This window comes from Lepidochelys olivacea, assembly GCF_965140295.1.
Source record: "Lepidochelys olivacea isolate rLepOli2 genome assembly, chromosome: 10".
Lineage (NCBI taxonomy): Eukaryota > Metazoa > Chordata > Testudines > Cheloniidae > Lepidochelys > Lepidochelys olivacea.
Genome location: NC_140420.1, coordinates 22,726,957 through 22,741,583, shown reverse-complemented (window position 1 = coordinate 22,741,583; position 14,627 = coordinate 22,726,957). Strand labels below are relative to the sequence as shown.

Below are 14,627 nucleotides of genomic sequence, written 5' to 3'. Positions count from 1 at the left end.
GCTGAACGGTTAGGATGCTCACCAGAGAGGTGGCATATCCCTTTTGAAATCTCTTCTCCCCCTCAGTTAGAGGGTTGAGGGGGTTGGCAGGGCTTGAATCAGGGCTCTCCCACATCCAAGGTGAGTACCTGAACCACTGGGCTAAAGGTTATCCCATCCCAGCCGTTTTGTGTAAGCTTGCCTATCGGGTTCTGATCTGCTAGGCGAGGTTTGCATGCTTACCAGATCAGCCCCGTAGGCAAATTAGGAGGAACCCCTCTTTTCTCCTGACTTGTGAATGGCTCTGGAACTCATGCATCTGGATGCCTGGCATGGGGCTGCATTGTGTATGTTCAGAGGCAGAAACAGAGACACCTAGAACTTTTACAGAAAAAAATTTGGGTGCTTGCAGAGTTTAGGTGCCTGCAGGATTTGGCAACAGCTGAGTGATGGTTTTTTGAATCCCAGTAGTTGCCCGAAGTGGCAGTTGCTTAAGTCCTTTTGTGACGCTAGCCCATTTAAGTAGACTTTTGAAATTCACCTTATCAGTTCTCTACCATTTCAAAAGGGCCATTTTATCTGATCATTTTGTAAGTTCTTCCATTATCTATGATATACTAGTGACAGAAAAGTGCAGATTAGTGATCAACTAGAATTCAACACCACTCTTATTGCATACGTTCAGTTGAGTAAATGAGAGCTGGCTGCAGCATTGATCAGTCTAGTCTCACTTAATCCTGTGATACATCTCACTCTAAAGTTATATTTTGGGAAGTTATTCAATACATGACATGAACACGTTCATTCACTGACTCCCAGTAGCTGTAGATTAAAATACATTTTTTACCGAAAGTCCAAGAGTATCATTATATCTTTATAATATACTGAAACTGATTAAAAATGTATAGGTCTTGTTAGACTTGGTGATCTCTGCAGCAAATATATATGGATTGAGAGAATTCCAAGTCAGTAATATATGAAATTTAAACACTTAAAACTAAAATATCCTTATCAAAGAGGTTTTGTAGAGTCTTCTAAAGAAACTACAAATCTAAAATTTCCAAAATACTGGGCTGCAAGCAACAATGCTGATGAATTTTTGTTAGATTGAGAACCAATATTAATAGTAAATTTATTTTTCTGTTTGTTGTGACATTTTCCAGATATTAAAGAATTTCAGTTTTTAGGAAATCTAGGATAGAGTATGTAAATATTGTGTATAGTTACTCTAGTAGTTAGAGTGGGATTGGAGGAGCTGGGTTATTGGCTCCACCACTAACTTGTCTCAGTTTCCTATCTGTAAAATAGGAATACTTTGTGAACCTATCACATAGGGATGTTGAAGCACTTTAACACACTCTTCCCAGTACTAAGAGTTATCACTTCTATAGCAGTTTTAATTCAAAGATCTTAAAGATGGCTTCCTCCAAATGCAAAAAGGACTATACTACATAAAGATGTATAGGAAGGACGTTATTTCTCCTTTTGACTTCCTGCATTAGCTATTGACTGTAAATGCTTAACAGGAAAAGTTTGAGTTCTAATAAAGTTAAAATAAACAAATTTTGAGTTAATGTAGTGAAAACATGTTTCTGTTTACACATGATTACATAAATCTAGTTAATTCAGCACTTACTTATTTCATAGGATAAGGTGACACTCTTACATGGCTATTTGTCTGTTTGCAGAAGTTTCAAACCGACAAAAGAGGTAATCTCAAATCGTGGATAAAGACACTGACTCTGTATTCCTAATCTCTGCAGATAAGTGAAAATACAGATGTAGCAGATCACATTTGTTGCACCACATTCCCATTGATATAACTTAGTTTTAAGTGCAATTGCAAATATTGATTATATTAACTAATGCTGTGTTTTGAAATGCCTCATTTAAAGAAATATTACTGCAACTATCTCAATTCTAAGATCAGTGCTTTTTTACAAAGAAGCAGATCTCTGATCTTGATAAATTCCTAGGGTATATATAATTTTTGGTGCCTGTCTATTCTTGCTGTCAGCCACAATTTGTTTTCCTAAACATGCTTTTAAAGTGAACTTATGGGAGGATAGCCTTAATATTAAATACCCATTGGTAGTATTCTAGCTAAACATTTTTCTCCAGCATTTTAGTAAACTAGCATCTGCGACAATTAGCGTAATGACGACAACAAGCTTAATTACTACTAAGGATAAACAAATGAATTGGATAACCCTTAGGTAGCTGGTGCTCAGAAAACTTGTGTAAGAGTTTTCTTCAGTGTTTGCCATCTCAGAGAAGCTGCTTTTCTTTAACACTTGGTGTTCTGCACTTCTAATGGAAGCCTGAACATTTTTTGAGAACACTTCACTTTTATTGAGTTACCAGTTTTGAACTCAATTACATATTATGATGGCTTAAAAGCTTTGAAATTGGTTAAGAGCAGATGCAATTTAGCTTTGTTCAGTTACTCTTCAAATCTAGTAAATATGGTTGGTTCTTTTGTTGTGAAGGGCAAAACATTATAGCAGCACTCCTGAGTGTTTTCTCCTTGTACATAATGTGAGGACATAAATGGCAAAGATAATCTACCAATCGAGGATGCAGCATACTCACTCACTGCAACACAAAGCAATATATACAACTCATACATAATGGTGGTGTCACAAATAAGTTACTGGTGGGAGGTTATGTTGCACATGCATATGGTGGCTTCAGTGGCTAAAGTAGGGGTCTCAAACTCAATTTACCTTAGGGCCAATGCCAGTCCTCAAATCCTCCTAGCGGGCCGATAATGTCACTGAAGATGGTGTTCAGAAAAGAAAACATTTATATTTTTTATTTCAAATTTCTTAGAAATAATAAAACTGTCATACAACTTTATACAATTCTTCTCCTGCCAGAGTTTTTAGTGTTTGCCAGACACCTGGCAACGCTTCAGTTCTGTCAGTTTGTTGATGTTTGGCCTCAGTGACTGAGCAGTTGAAACCTTCAGTATTGCAGCGCAGTGTGTATGAGATGGTTGTGCTCGGTATTTTGACTTGTTTATATTCATTGTGGGGAAGAAAGTGATGCTGCCTCCATTGCTGCCTTTGCCTGGCAACTAACGATGCTGCCTCCATGGTTGACTCTGCATGGCGACTAGTGATGGTATCTCTGTCCCTCTTCCTCAGCCAATGGGAGCTGCGAGGGGCGGTGCCTGCAGCAGACATTGCTGGCAGCATGTCTGCATGTGCCTCTCCTCTGCAGCCTGCAGTGGGGAGGTTCTCGGGCCACAGATGGCCCCCAGGCCAGGACTTTGAGACCTCTGGTCTGGCATCTGCTGAAATTTTTCTACCTTTTTTGCAATTCCTGGCAATTCAGAACTGGTAAACAAGTCACTTTGTCAATAACTCCTCTTTTTGGGGAGTTTCCTAGTACTTAAATAGAGATAATGTACAATGTATGATCATAGAGAACTATTGTCAAGCTGATGTGCCAGTTACTGTTTAAATATGACTTTATGAATAAGCCAATTTTAAAGTTTACCACCACAGTATTCAGAGTAACAGCCGTGTTAGTCTGTATTCGCAAAAATTAAAGGAGTACTTGTGGCACCTTAGAGACTAACCAATTTATTTGAGCATAAGCTTTCATGAGCTACAGCTCACTTCATCGGATGCATCTTGAATATTAATATCTTGAATAAATGGCGCAATTTATTCTAGTCCACTTCTTAAAATCCATTAACTACCATTAAAAATTTGCTTATCTGGAAACTTATGTCATGTAAATATGTATAATATAGCATATAAACTGCTTGTGTTATACTTCTAATACTGTTGGCTGCAGAAAATATTGAAACTACTAGCAAGTTCAGTACAGCTGGGTGGTGGCTGAAATTCCAGCTTCTGATTTTAAAAGGTTAGGACTGGCATTCTACAGCTTAAAATTCAAAACTAAAACTGTCAAAGGTCACGCTTCAATTGCAGCATAGACTGTTTCCTAAAGTATCAGCGAAGGAAGTTGGAAAACTCTATTTTATGGTGAGATTTATCATAAATGTTTAGTACTGTGTTTCTCCCTATAGGGTACATGCTCGGTCTTTCATGGTTATTAGGATCTCTGTGCTCTCCTAATTCATTCAACCAATACAAGTAAAAACATTAACATTTAATCACTATCCCAGCAACTGATGTAACCCTACTGATACTCTGACCATCATGACACTGAGCATGCAGTTTGCTCCTTAGGTGATTGGATCCCAGTGTGGAAATATGGGCTGCCTATGGAAAACACATCTATCTGTAATAAGTGTCCAAGCTCTTTATCGATGAAATATTTTAATTCAGTACTGTAAACTGAGGACTAGAGCGCAGAGGCATTTATTCCTTTGTTTACTTTTCCAATAACAGTGGTCAACTAGCTTATTTTAGAGTGAACTCAGTATTGCTTTATAGATTTGGTGCACAAAACATGGTAACTTTGAGAAGAAGAGAAAACTCTGGCTAGATCTGACTCTTACAAGCTAAACTGGTTTCTAAACCACCTAAATGATAAAACTGTCTAGTGGATTAATATATTGACTTGCAACTGATTTGGGTTTTTTGAATTACACTTTTTCCCTTTATATTTTTTCAATTTATTGCTAGTGAGTTGCTAATTCAAAATTACTTGGTCTCATTAGATTACATGATCTCTAGCAAGAACCTTAGATTGTCAGTTCAGATTTCCTAATCATTAGACAATAACTGGTACTGAGTTAAAGTTAATATTGAATGAATTCTAAATCCAAAAAAACTTCAGAAGCCACTTAATGTGGACAGTGTTCTTGTCTTGTAGTTATCACACATAATTCAAGCACCTAGAAGCAAGGAGTTAATCAAGAACATCAAATCTTACTGTCCACTTAATGTATTAATCATACCAAGTGTAGTGAAATGTGTGTCACATTATAACAGTCGTGACCCAAATGTTGTCTTTACCAGTAATGGCGAAGTATGAGCACAAAATTGTTTACAAATTTTATATATTAACGATATTCAAATACTTTAACTGTCATTCTTTGGAAAAATCATACTCCAGAATGAGGGTTTGGATGCAGATAGAGAAATCTATCATGTATGCATGCATGTAAACTGGCTGCATATCAACCTGGATAATTCTGAAATGAGTTAGCTAGTAAGTGGAAGCAAATAGAGGAATGTTGTTTATGAATATAGCTTCCAGTCTGTTGAGGCTGTGTGTTTGCCTTTCTCCACCATTGTTCACAGCCTCGGGGTCTTGTTGGAACCCTTGATGTGCCTGGTTTTTCAGTAGCATAAGTGGTTTCTGTGGCCATTCAGGAGGTTGTGGCTGTTTCTGACTGAGAAGCAGCTTTATCCTGGCCCCCACTGAAGCAGTTCAGATTGTTTGGGAGATGATTCTTTCCAATTTCTAAAGTTGAACTCTGTAGGGCTGATGGCCGTGCTTTCTGGGTTGAAGGAGCTGGCTTCAGTATCGGACTTGAATTCTGTCAGGGCACCTTGTAAGATTTGTATTTGGTTTAGTCTTATCAGAATTGTTTATGGTGTTCCTAATAAAATATTAGTGTTTGTGGAACAACTGCAGTGATTCTCTAGTGTGGTGTGGGAACTCTTGTCACTGGTTTCTTAACTTAGTAAACTAGCACCTAGCTGCTACACAAGAAGCACTTCATAAATCAATAACACACATTATTTCAATGCATACATAAATGCACTTTTCTCCAAACTATGGAGCTGTTAATTTACCAGACTAGATGATTGCAATGATCCTTTCTGGAGTTAAAAATCTGTAAATCTATTTAGGTGTATTTTATTTTTTAACAGTTGAGATGAAAAATGTTCCCTGTAAAGCAAAGTGGTGTGTGTTGGTGATGGGGGGGAGAGGGGCGCATTTTGGGTATAAATATTGCATATTAACTTATAAAAAGTAGTTATTTCATTCAGTCAGAAGCAGGAAGCTGAACAGAACTTCAAGGGATGTGCTGTTGAAATCTATGTAATGGTTGGTGGTTTTGATGTTAGAGGGATGGTTTTGAATGACTAAGCAAATCACTTCAGAGGAAAACCAAAATCGGGGCATGAGAACTGGCTTGAGACCTCTCAACCCCACACACTTGTCAACTACAAGAGGGCGATGTGGTCGTGACCTACAGGTTGAGCACTTCAGCTTTACAACATTATGATATCGGAAATCACTTCCCTAGTGGATTTATGATTTTCTTGTGTGGTAGCTGAATAAAGATAAGAAAACAGATACATTTTAGAACTTAAGTTAACACAAATCTGCAGTCAAGAATGGATCAATATGTTTTCATGTGGTAAAAATAAATCCAATGTTAAACTTGGAGCACCTGCTACTTTTTCACTACATGTTGTAGTGGTAAATGTAGTTCCTGCTTCTAGCTTCCGTACGGAAAATCTTACAATAAATACTTTGGGTTTGGACTTAAGTTCTAAATGCCAGTTTCGTTCTATTAAGTACCTTTACTTTCTGACTTCATAAATGCTATTCAACACAATATTAAGATAAACCTGTATGTGTGTCAGTAGTGACTACATGACAAGAGAGGGTGATGTCTGTAATACAAAGTAAGTCAAATAGCTAAGGATGACTGACTGACTTGCAAAAAAAACAGTATTTTACTCATAAGCAGGAATCCTAGAAATCCATTTGCCATGAAAAAATGCAGAATTTGCGTTTTTACAGAAAATCTTCAGTTTGTACGTTTTGTGAAAAAATAAAAACATATTAACTATTAACTAAATTTTACTGAAAGTACCAATGTCACTTATTCAATGCATGCAACCTCCCCCTTTTGTGGTTGATTTTTAAATGCACTTTAAATTTACATACTCCAGTAAACCTCTGGCATATAGAGGTTACTCAATGGCATAAAGGCTTGGTATATGTAAAAAAGAAATTGTAATTGTATTTTTTTCTTATGATTGATGACACTGTTAGGCTTTGAACTTGCTTAAAAATGGTAAATATATCAATAAGATATTATGTTCAACTGATATATATGTGTGTGTATTGCAGCTACAGAATGAAAGTTCAGCGTTTCATTTTAATCACGGAAAAACACTGATTTTCAGATTTTTATTGGAGAATTTTGTGGGTTTTTTATCACGGAAAGACTAGGATCCCTGCTTATAAGCTTATTTACTCAATTTCTTAAACTTAAATAAATGTAGAATTTAGAACAAGCAGTTGATCAATCTTTCCTAAATGCTATTTGTCTGCTTCAATTCAGTACCTTTACTAAGCTTTCAGAGGATTTGAAAACAGCCATGGTCTTGTTGATCCTAGAAGCTTGTCTTTTGGCTGAGCTAATATGAAGAATTGCAGTTAGCTATGTTGCCTATTGTGAAATGTACTGTGTATTTTTACTTTAAGCTAAATAGCTGTGCTGAATTTTCAAAAAAACAGAGTTGCTTCTGAAGTAATCTTGCATAGCTCCATTAATTTTTAGCTGTTGTTTCACTTTCAACCATGGAACCCCTCCTAAATTAAAATGGTGAGGAGTCTTTAACTAGAACTAAGACAACCTAACAAATACTTTTTAACAGAATAAACTTGCTTGTATTTGGTACATATACTGCTAACTTCTATAAGGTCTTTTTACAGATGGATTCATCATGATTAAGGCTACGATTATGTCACAGAGGTCACGGAAGTCACAGAATCCATGACTTCCATTGACCTCTGTGACATTTTCTGCTCCCAGCCCATTTCCCTCCCCTCTATCCCCGCCCCACAGCTCCCAGCCCATGCAGTGGTGGGGGCACACCACAGCTGCCCAGCCACAATGGGGACCCCCGCAGCTCCCACTCCCCACAGCAGCTGGGACCCCAGAGCTCCCACTGACCGCAGCGGTGGGGGACCCGGGAGCCCCAGGACCAGTGGGTGCTGAACCCGCCTCTCCAGTTTGTCAGGGGTATTTTTAGTGAAAGTCATGGACAATAAACAAAAATTCATGGAGGCCCATGACCTGTCCATGACTTTTACTAAAAATATCTGTGACAAAAACTTAGCCTTAATCATGATACGTACCTTGAAGAATTGTTTTTATAACTCTCTAAATATTTTTCTCCATTTTTGAGGTGCAAATATATTATAAACATGCATAAATAGGTCAAACACAATATAGTAGCGTGCACTTACTGTCAGTTAAAAAATAGAGCACTTAAACAAGGTTACCCTGCTTTTAGTTCCTAGAAAACTTAAACAGTGTACAGATTTTCTATGTAAAAATGTCATTCTCATAAAACACACAGTTATTCAAATATTATATTTGCCATAGTGTATAAAAATCTTCATTCAAAATATAGTCTTCAGTTTGAAAACTAAAATTGGTGAACAGAATGGTTTTGGGTGAAGACTTAGAATGAAATACAAAATCTCTTAGCCATCAGTTTGAATCCAGGCGTGGGCCCCGAAGTTGCAATGGTTTCTGAAAACAACACAACCAAATAATGTAGACCTTTGAGTGAGCTCATGAAAAGGGAGTACATATCTACCAAACTTTTTATCAGAACCCTCCCTACATCTGTTCACTACTTACCTCATGTCCAGTATTGTGGGAAATACTGTGGAGCAGAGTGGAAAACTTCTTACCAATAATTTCCTTTCTGCTAGCAGCATCTCCCACAACTCTACCTACCTTGGATGATGCAACGGTCAGATATTAAGTGGAATTGTTGTCATAGGACTGTGTTTCCTTGGTCTAATGTACATAGTTACTTCATTTTCTCTGAGATATTTTGTTAATAATGTTATGCAAGTTCCATAGCAGTGGTGTGCAAATGTTTCCAGTTGCGCTCTCCCATTAATGGAATTTTTCTCCCCTCCATTACTGCACAGCCAAGGCTTCCTCAGCAATGGAGCTTGGGCTGAAGGCAGAACTGGGTGTGGAACTAGGGATGCGGGAGGAGCTGGGGCTAGTGACCTGGGAATAATATAGCACCAATTTGGTATCAGTCTGAGAATTCTTCTTGTTTTAACACTTTCTGAAATTCCCGTGGTGGGTTTTTTATGAACCTTGTTGAAAAACATCCAGCCATACCAATGGAAATCTCATTAATGAAAGAAACAAAATAGCTTGTAGATGTTCAGTTCAGAGCTCCTGGACAGTAAATGTGACAGAATGCATTCCATTTATAATCTCAAGTGTCACTTGGCTTCTCTCTCCACAAAATGGTTAGGTGTGTGCAGCATATACCCGTCTCTTATTTAGTAAACTGTTATGCAAATAGGGACTTGTACTTCTAACGTGGAGTGGCATGGATTTTATCAAATTAAAAACCATTAGGTCATCCTGTTCTCTTTTCTGGCTTACTGCATGCTGAAGCTAACAATTTTAACCAGATAGATCATAAAGAGAGGCACTATTTAGATCTGAATCAAAATTATGAAAAACTTACTTTCCATTACAGAAGCCTGATCTATACCTACAATTTAGGATAACCTATGTACATTGCTCATTGTGAATTTTTTCTCACCATCCGAGAAACATAGTTAAGCGTACCTAAGCCCTGGTATAGATGCTGCTAGGTCGACAGCTAGCTACTGCCTCTCAAAGAGGATGGATTAACTACTTCAGTGGAAAAACCCCTTTCATCACTGTAGTAAGTGTTTACACTATAGAGCTCCAGCTCCATAGCTGTGCCTCTGTAGCGTAGACATTCCTGTAGTTTTCATAGTTTTGAGGGGGACAGCTTTTATTTGGCCAGATCTCTCATTGTTCTCCATTAAAATAGCATAGGCTATGAGTTTTTAAGCTCTCCAGTTCCATTCAATGTAGATAGGGACATAAGGGGCTGGGGAAGTTGTAGGTAGAGGAGGAAAAGACAGAACTACAATACATTAACAGCTGACTCCTATGGCCCCCTCTCCAACATATTTAGGCTAGTGCTTCTTGATTCCTTCCACACTGTAATCAATTCTTAACTGCTTTAAACACTGCCAATAAGTTACTGGATTATTTTGAAATGTGTGTGTACTTTTCACATTTTCTTTCCTATTTTAATAACACTAGGCATATTTGTTTTAGAGCAAGTCAGTAAGATAACTAGCATTCACTTTAAAATAATTGCACCGCATGGAACGAGCTAGCTGGTGGGATACTCCCTACATCTTGTGATTTTTAAATTATTAGTGGGACTAAAGCTTTCCGTTGCTTAGGGTGACTAGTACTGCTCCCGACTAACTTAGAGAAGCAGTGTGTTGTTAAGCTTTATAATAGCCTCTTAAAGAGATCTGTATGGCATAAGTTCGCTAGTGACGCTTCTCCTTTTTGCCTTAGGTTATTTCTTATGAGGGTAATGGACATACCATATCTCAATTTGGAAGGACCAGACTGTAAGTAATTGTTTTCATTTTGCCTTGATCTTACTACTGTTCTGGTTAGAAAGGTCCTTTGTAGAAGCAAGTGTAAGACAGTATTATGGGTAGAGCATGGGACTTAAATTGCAGCTGAGCTTTATTCACAACTCTTATCAAGTGGCATTAATGTACTGCTTCTCCATTTTATTAAAAAAAAAAAGTAACCATCCTTGTTACTTTGGATGGAGGATCTGCACTATACAGTAAATACTATTTGAAATGGGTTTTGTCTAGATCAGTCTGGACTCCTTGTGGGTACCAAGTTTAACGTATTTGAAGATAATAGCTTTGGGTCATAGTCTGTCCTTGATCTACGCACAAGTGAAGTGGCCCAAATTAAAGTTTGCAGTCTTAAATGGCCATTTTGTCTCGTATCTTATGGTAAGTAAAGGATGCAAGGTAGTGAATATTCAATGACTCTGAAAGTAGATTGACAACTTTGCTTCAAAATTCAGAAAAAATTTGTTTCACCTAAATGTAAGAATTTTCAGGCCAAAGGATATTTTGATGAAATTAGATGAGGATTGAAATTATGCCTTCAAATAGAATCAGTGTTACCTTGGCTGTGGATTCAAAACCATAGAATGATAATGAATAATTTATTTTTTATTAAGTCTATTGAGCCAGAGGTTCATTTTCATACAAGGTTATAACTTCAAGAGGGAAAGCATTGTATGGACCCTATCATCCTTACAAACTTTAGAGATCTGAACCTTTCATGACTTGATTTATTTGGCTAAAAATATTGGAAGGTTTTGGTCCTTGGTTAGAGAGAGGCTGGAAAAATTCTTCATCCCTGTGCTTAAGGTTTTCTTTAAAAACCATTGGAGCCCTACAGACACTTAAAAAACACAAGTCTGTTTGTAGTCTTAATATGCACTACAGCAATAGTAAATATATAATCCACAATAAAAGAGTGGTAAAAGACTAATTTCATGTCAAGACTAGAATTTTTAACAAGTATTTTAACATAGGAAAGGTTGCTATGTAAATACTCTCATCATTTTTAGTTTTTTTAGGAGAAAAAATATTCCTCGTGACTTTGAAACATGTCACTCAAGAAAAACATTTGCTTTTGCCCTCAAAATAAAACTTCCTGATAATAGCCGTTTCTCGTCCTTTTTTAAGATTTTTTTTTCTTTTTTCTGTGCTCTGAATAATTCTGACTAAAAATAGCCTTTTGTTGTAACTATAGCCTTTTGATGGCAGTTTCATTAAATTCACTGACTGGAGGGAAGTAAGTACTTCAGAGAGAAATTTAGTTTGAGAAAGTTGTAAGGGAGATCAGTAGCAATTATTGAATATAGTATGTGACGTAGTTATTGGGATAGTTACAGTATGGCTTTATTGGTATGATTATTATATGCATATGTTGGTTTAGTTTAATAGTAGGCATTTGGGAAATAAGTAGCCTCAATGTAAACATTTTTAGGATCATTAAGAGACAATGCTTGAGCTACTAAGCTGTGAAGTTGCTGCTGCCAGGTGCCAGCAAAATTACAAAACTAAGTCTGACAGCCAAAAAGATCAGAATGACCCGAAGGGTGTGTTTACGCAGCAGCTGGGTGTTCTGATTCCCAAAGTGAGTAGATATACACATTCTAGCTCTGCTCAAGCTTGCACATTGAAAAGAGCAGCGTGGCTGTGGTGCCACAAGTAACGGCTCGGGCTAGCCACCCAAATATTTACCTAGGACATCAGGTAGGATTGTACTTGGGTGACTCACTTGACTGCCCGGCCACAATGTTATCTTTAGTACTGTAGCTCGAGTAGAGCTAGTATGTGTATGTCCACTTGTGCTGGGAATCAGCCAGCTGCTGTGTAAATATACCCTAAATGATTAAAAATTCCTTCTAGAGAGGGGGAGGCAGTTGTTAGGGAGCTGTTCAGGGGAAACAAAGTGACTGCTGGAGGAACTGAAGTAGTTGGGCTTTAAACTTTCATAGCAAGGTAACTGTAGGGTGGGTAGACATGCTTTATTCCATCTAAAAAGATTTAACAATACTTTGGTTTGCGAAAGCTGTCTGGTCTCCTGCATTATTCACTGGTCTCAGGCTCCCGCAGGGAACACTTGTGGGTGCCTAAACCACTTGGGCCTGCTGGGTAAGCACAGTTGATCCATGGGATGATGTGGCCCAGGACCTATCGTAGGAGTGGAAGAATCCTGTGATTCCACTGAACAGAGATAAAGGTACAAGGCCTCATATCTGAAGGGGATTCACTTAGAGTCCAGAGATGCAGCTAATTCTGCAACTGTGACAGATATTACCTTTATGCCAAATTATAGAGCAAACACCTATAATAGTATATTTCAGCTAGCCTAATGCTGTAAAAGTTATAGTGTAGAGGAATTCAGTAACCTCTCCTCAATTTCAAGAAGTGATGAATATGAAGAGGCTTTCACAGCAGTTATACTTGATTACCTTTGTATTAAGAACACTGTATAAAACAACGGTTGTTGGTGAAATGACAGAAACATTCCTATCCTGGCTAGGCATTAGTGTTCATCAGAAGGTGGTTACAATATAGGGGGTAAAATTTAAGAATAAAAAGAAAATGTGGTAAGGTTCATTTATTAAGGACCATAAACAGTTTATTCTATCTAATTTGGAAACAGATGCTATTCAAACCTTTATCTTGAACTGGGAAATTTAGAGTTCTAATGCGAGACTAATTGAGTTGCAAAGATTAAATAAAACCCTTTGAAATATTCACCATCAACTCTATTTCACAACAAGAAATAGATCTTCCTTAAATTAGTTTATGAAATTTGAATTTTTGTGCATTAGCTCTAGTTTGTATTGTACTTTAGGTGTGGCTATTTTCAGCAGTAAAATTTCTTAGTGTACAATTCTGGCTTTTCCTTATAGTAGAGTTACACTTGTCAGGGCAATATTTTTTTCATTATATCTGGCTTCCCCTGCAGCTTTAGCGTAAGTGTATTTAATTCAAATTCCCTTTTTGTCTGGTGATCTTTGATCTATTGATTGTTTTCCAAACTACTAACGCATAATGGAGGGCTTAAATTAAATGTTTTTTTAACAAACTTTATCTGAGCACATTTTCTTTATTTTGAAATACATTTCTATAAATATTGAAATCTTATTCTGAGAGGCTGAATTACTCCATTTATGTCCTATCTGAAGCTATCATCCTCTCAGTGGTTTCCGTAGAAATGATGGATTTTTCTGTTCAGAACTGATTGAATTGAGGGAGAGCAGCAGGGTAGGTGTCTTTAAAACAAAGTTCCTGTTTTCATACAAATCTTAGGCTAAGATGAGCATGCCACAAATTGAAATTGCTGACACTACTTGTGACACAAAGCACTACACACACTGTTCATTTTTGGTGTTCAAAGTAACAGCCTAATTATCCACTTTAACTGGCGTAAATCAGTTATAACTCCACTGAGATCAGTGGGTGAAATCTGCCCCCCCCTGAAATCCGTGAATTTTTCCATGGACTCTAACGAGTCTGTGATTTCACCCAATATAATTAAACAAGTGTAAATGAGAAAAGACTCAAGCCCTTGATCTATCCTGGTATGTATGCTACTAGATTTAAATTCAGATTAAAATGATCGGTTTAAAGGTGCTAACTGTGGATTTTGATAGCAATCTTAATTACAAAATCATAGACAAAGAAATAACCAACGTACAGGCAATATAACATACGGAGGGGTTTCTGTTGTCACCATCTAGTATTGCCTGTAAATCCCGCTCATCTTAAATCAGTATATAATTGTTTTATCATGGAGGAGAGAAGTTGTTTGATGTTAACTAGTTAAATGCACGTATTTTTCTGATATACCTCAACATTCACATTTCACAACCTGTACTTATCACTAACGCCCTTATATTGATACTTTGTGCATAGGTCTGCTCCTTTCACTCCAGATTAAGACTTGCTTGTATATGGATATGTAGCTTCCATTAGCACTGAACTACTACGGGAATGTTACATTGGGAATGTTACATTGTCAAGATCGGTGTACTCTCCAGCATTAGACAGAGCTGTCACTTCATGTGGTGGAGGGCTGAGATGCACTAAAATTTTTTAATACCTTATAATTATACTAGCTAGAAATAGTAGGTGGAGGGAGCAGTTAGGGCGCAACAGAGGACACTGTGAAACCAGTGAACTAAGCGTTACTTGTCCTCATAGAAAGTGTTTTGCATAAAAATTGTGAGGCCATCTTTTTAAATATGAAAACTACTATTCAGAGCTATACAAACTAAAAAATGTTACCTAAAATAGAAGGCATTTCAATTTCTAAACTCTAA

At 37.3% G+C, this 14,627-nt stretch overlaps 1 protein-coding gene across 4 annotated transcripts in view; it reads left to right on the top strand.

Moving 5' to 3' along the window:
• PARN (poly(A)-specific ribonuclease) overlaps positions 1 to 14,627 on the top strand; it is a 162,782-nt gene that overhangs the window by 33,380 nt on the left and 114,775 nt on the right. For all 4 annotated transcript variants that reach the window (XM_084641663.1, XM_084641665.1, XM_084641666.1 and 1 more), the window contains one exon: positions 10,265 to 10,320. In XM_084641663.1, coding sequence (XP_084497789.1) covers positions 10,265 to 10,320 — 56 coding nt within the window. The remainder of the gene's footprint in view (positions 1 to 10,264; positions 10,321 to 14,627) is intronic.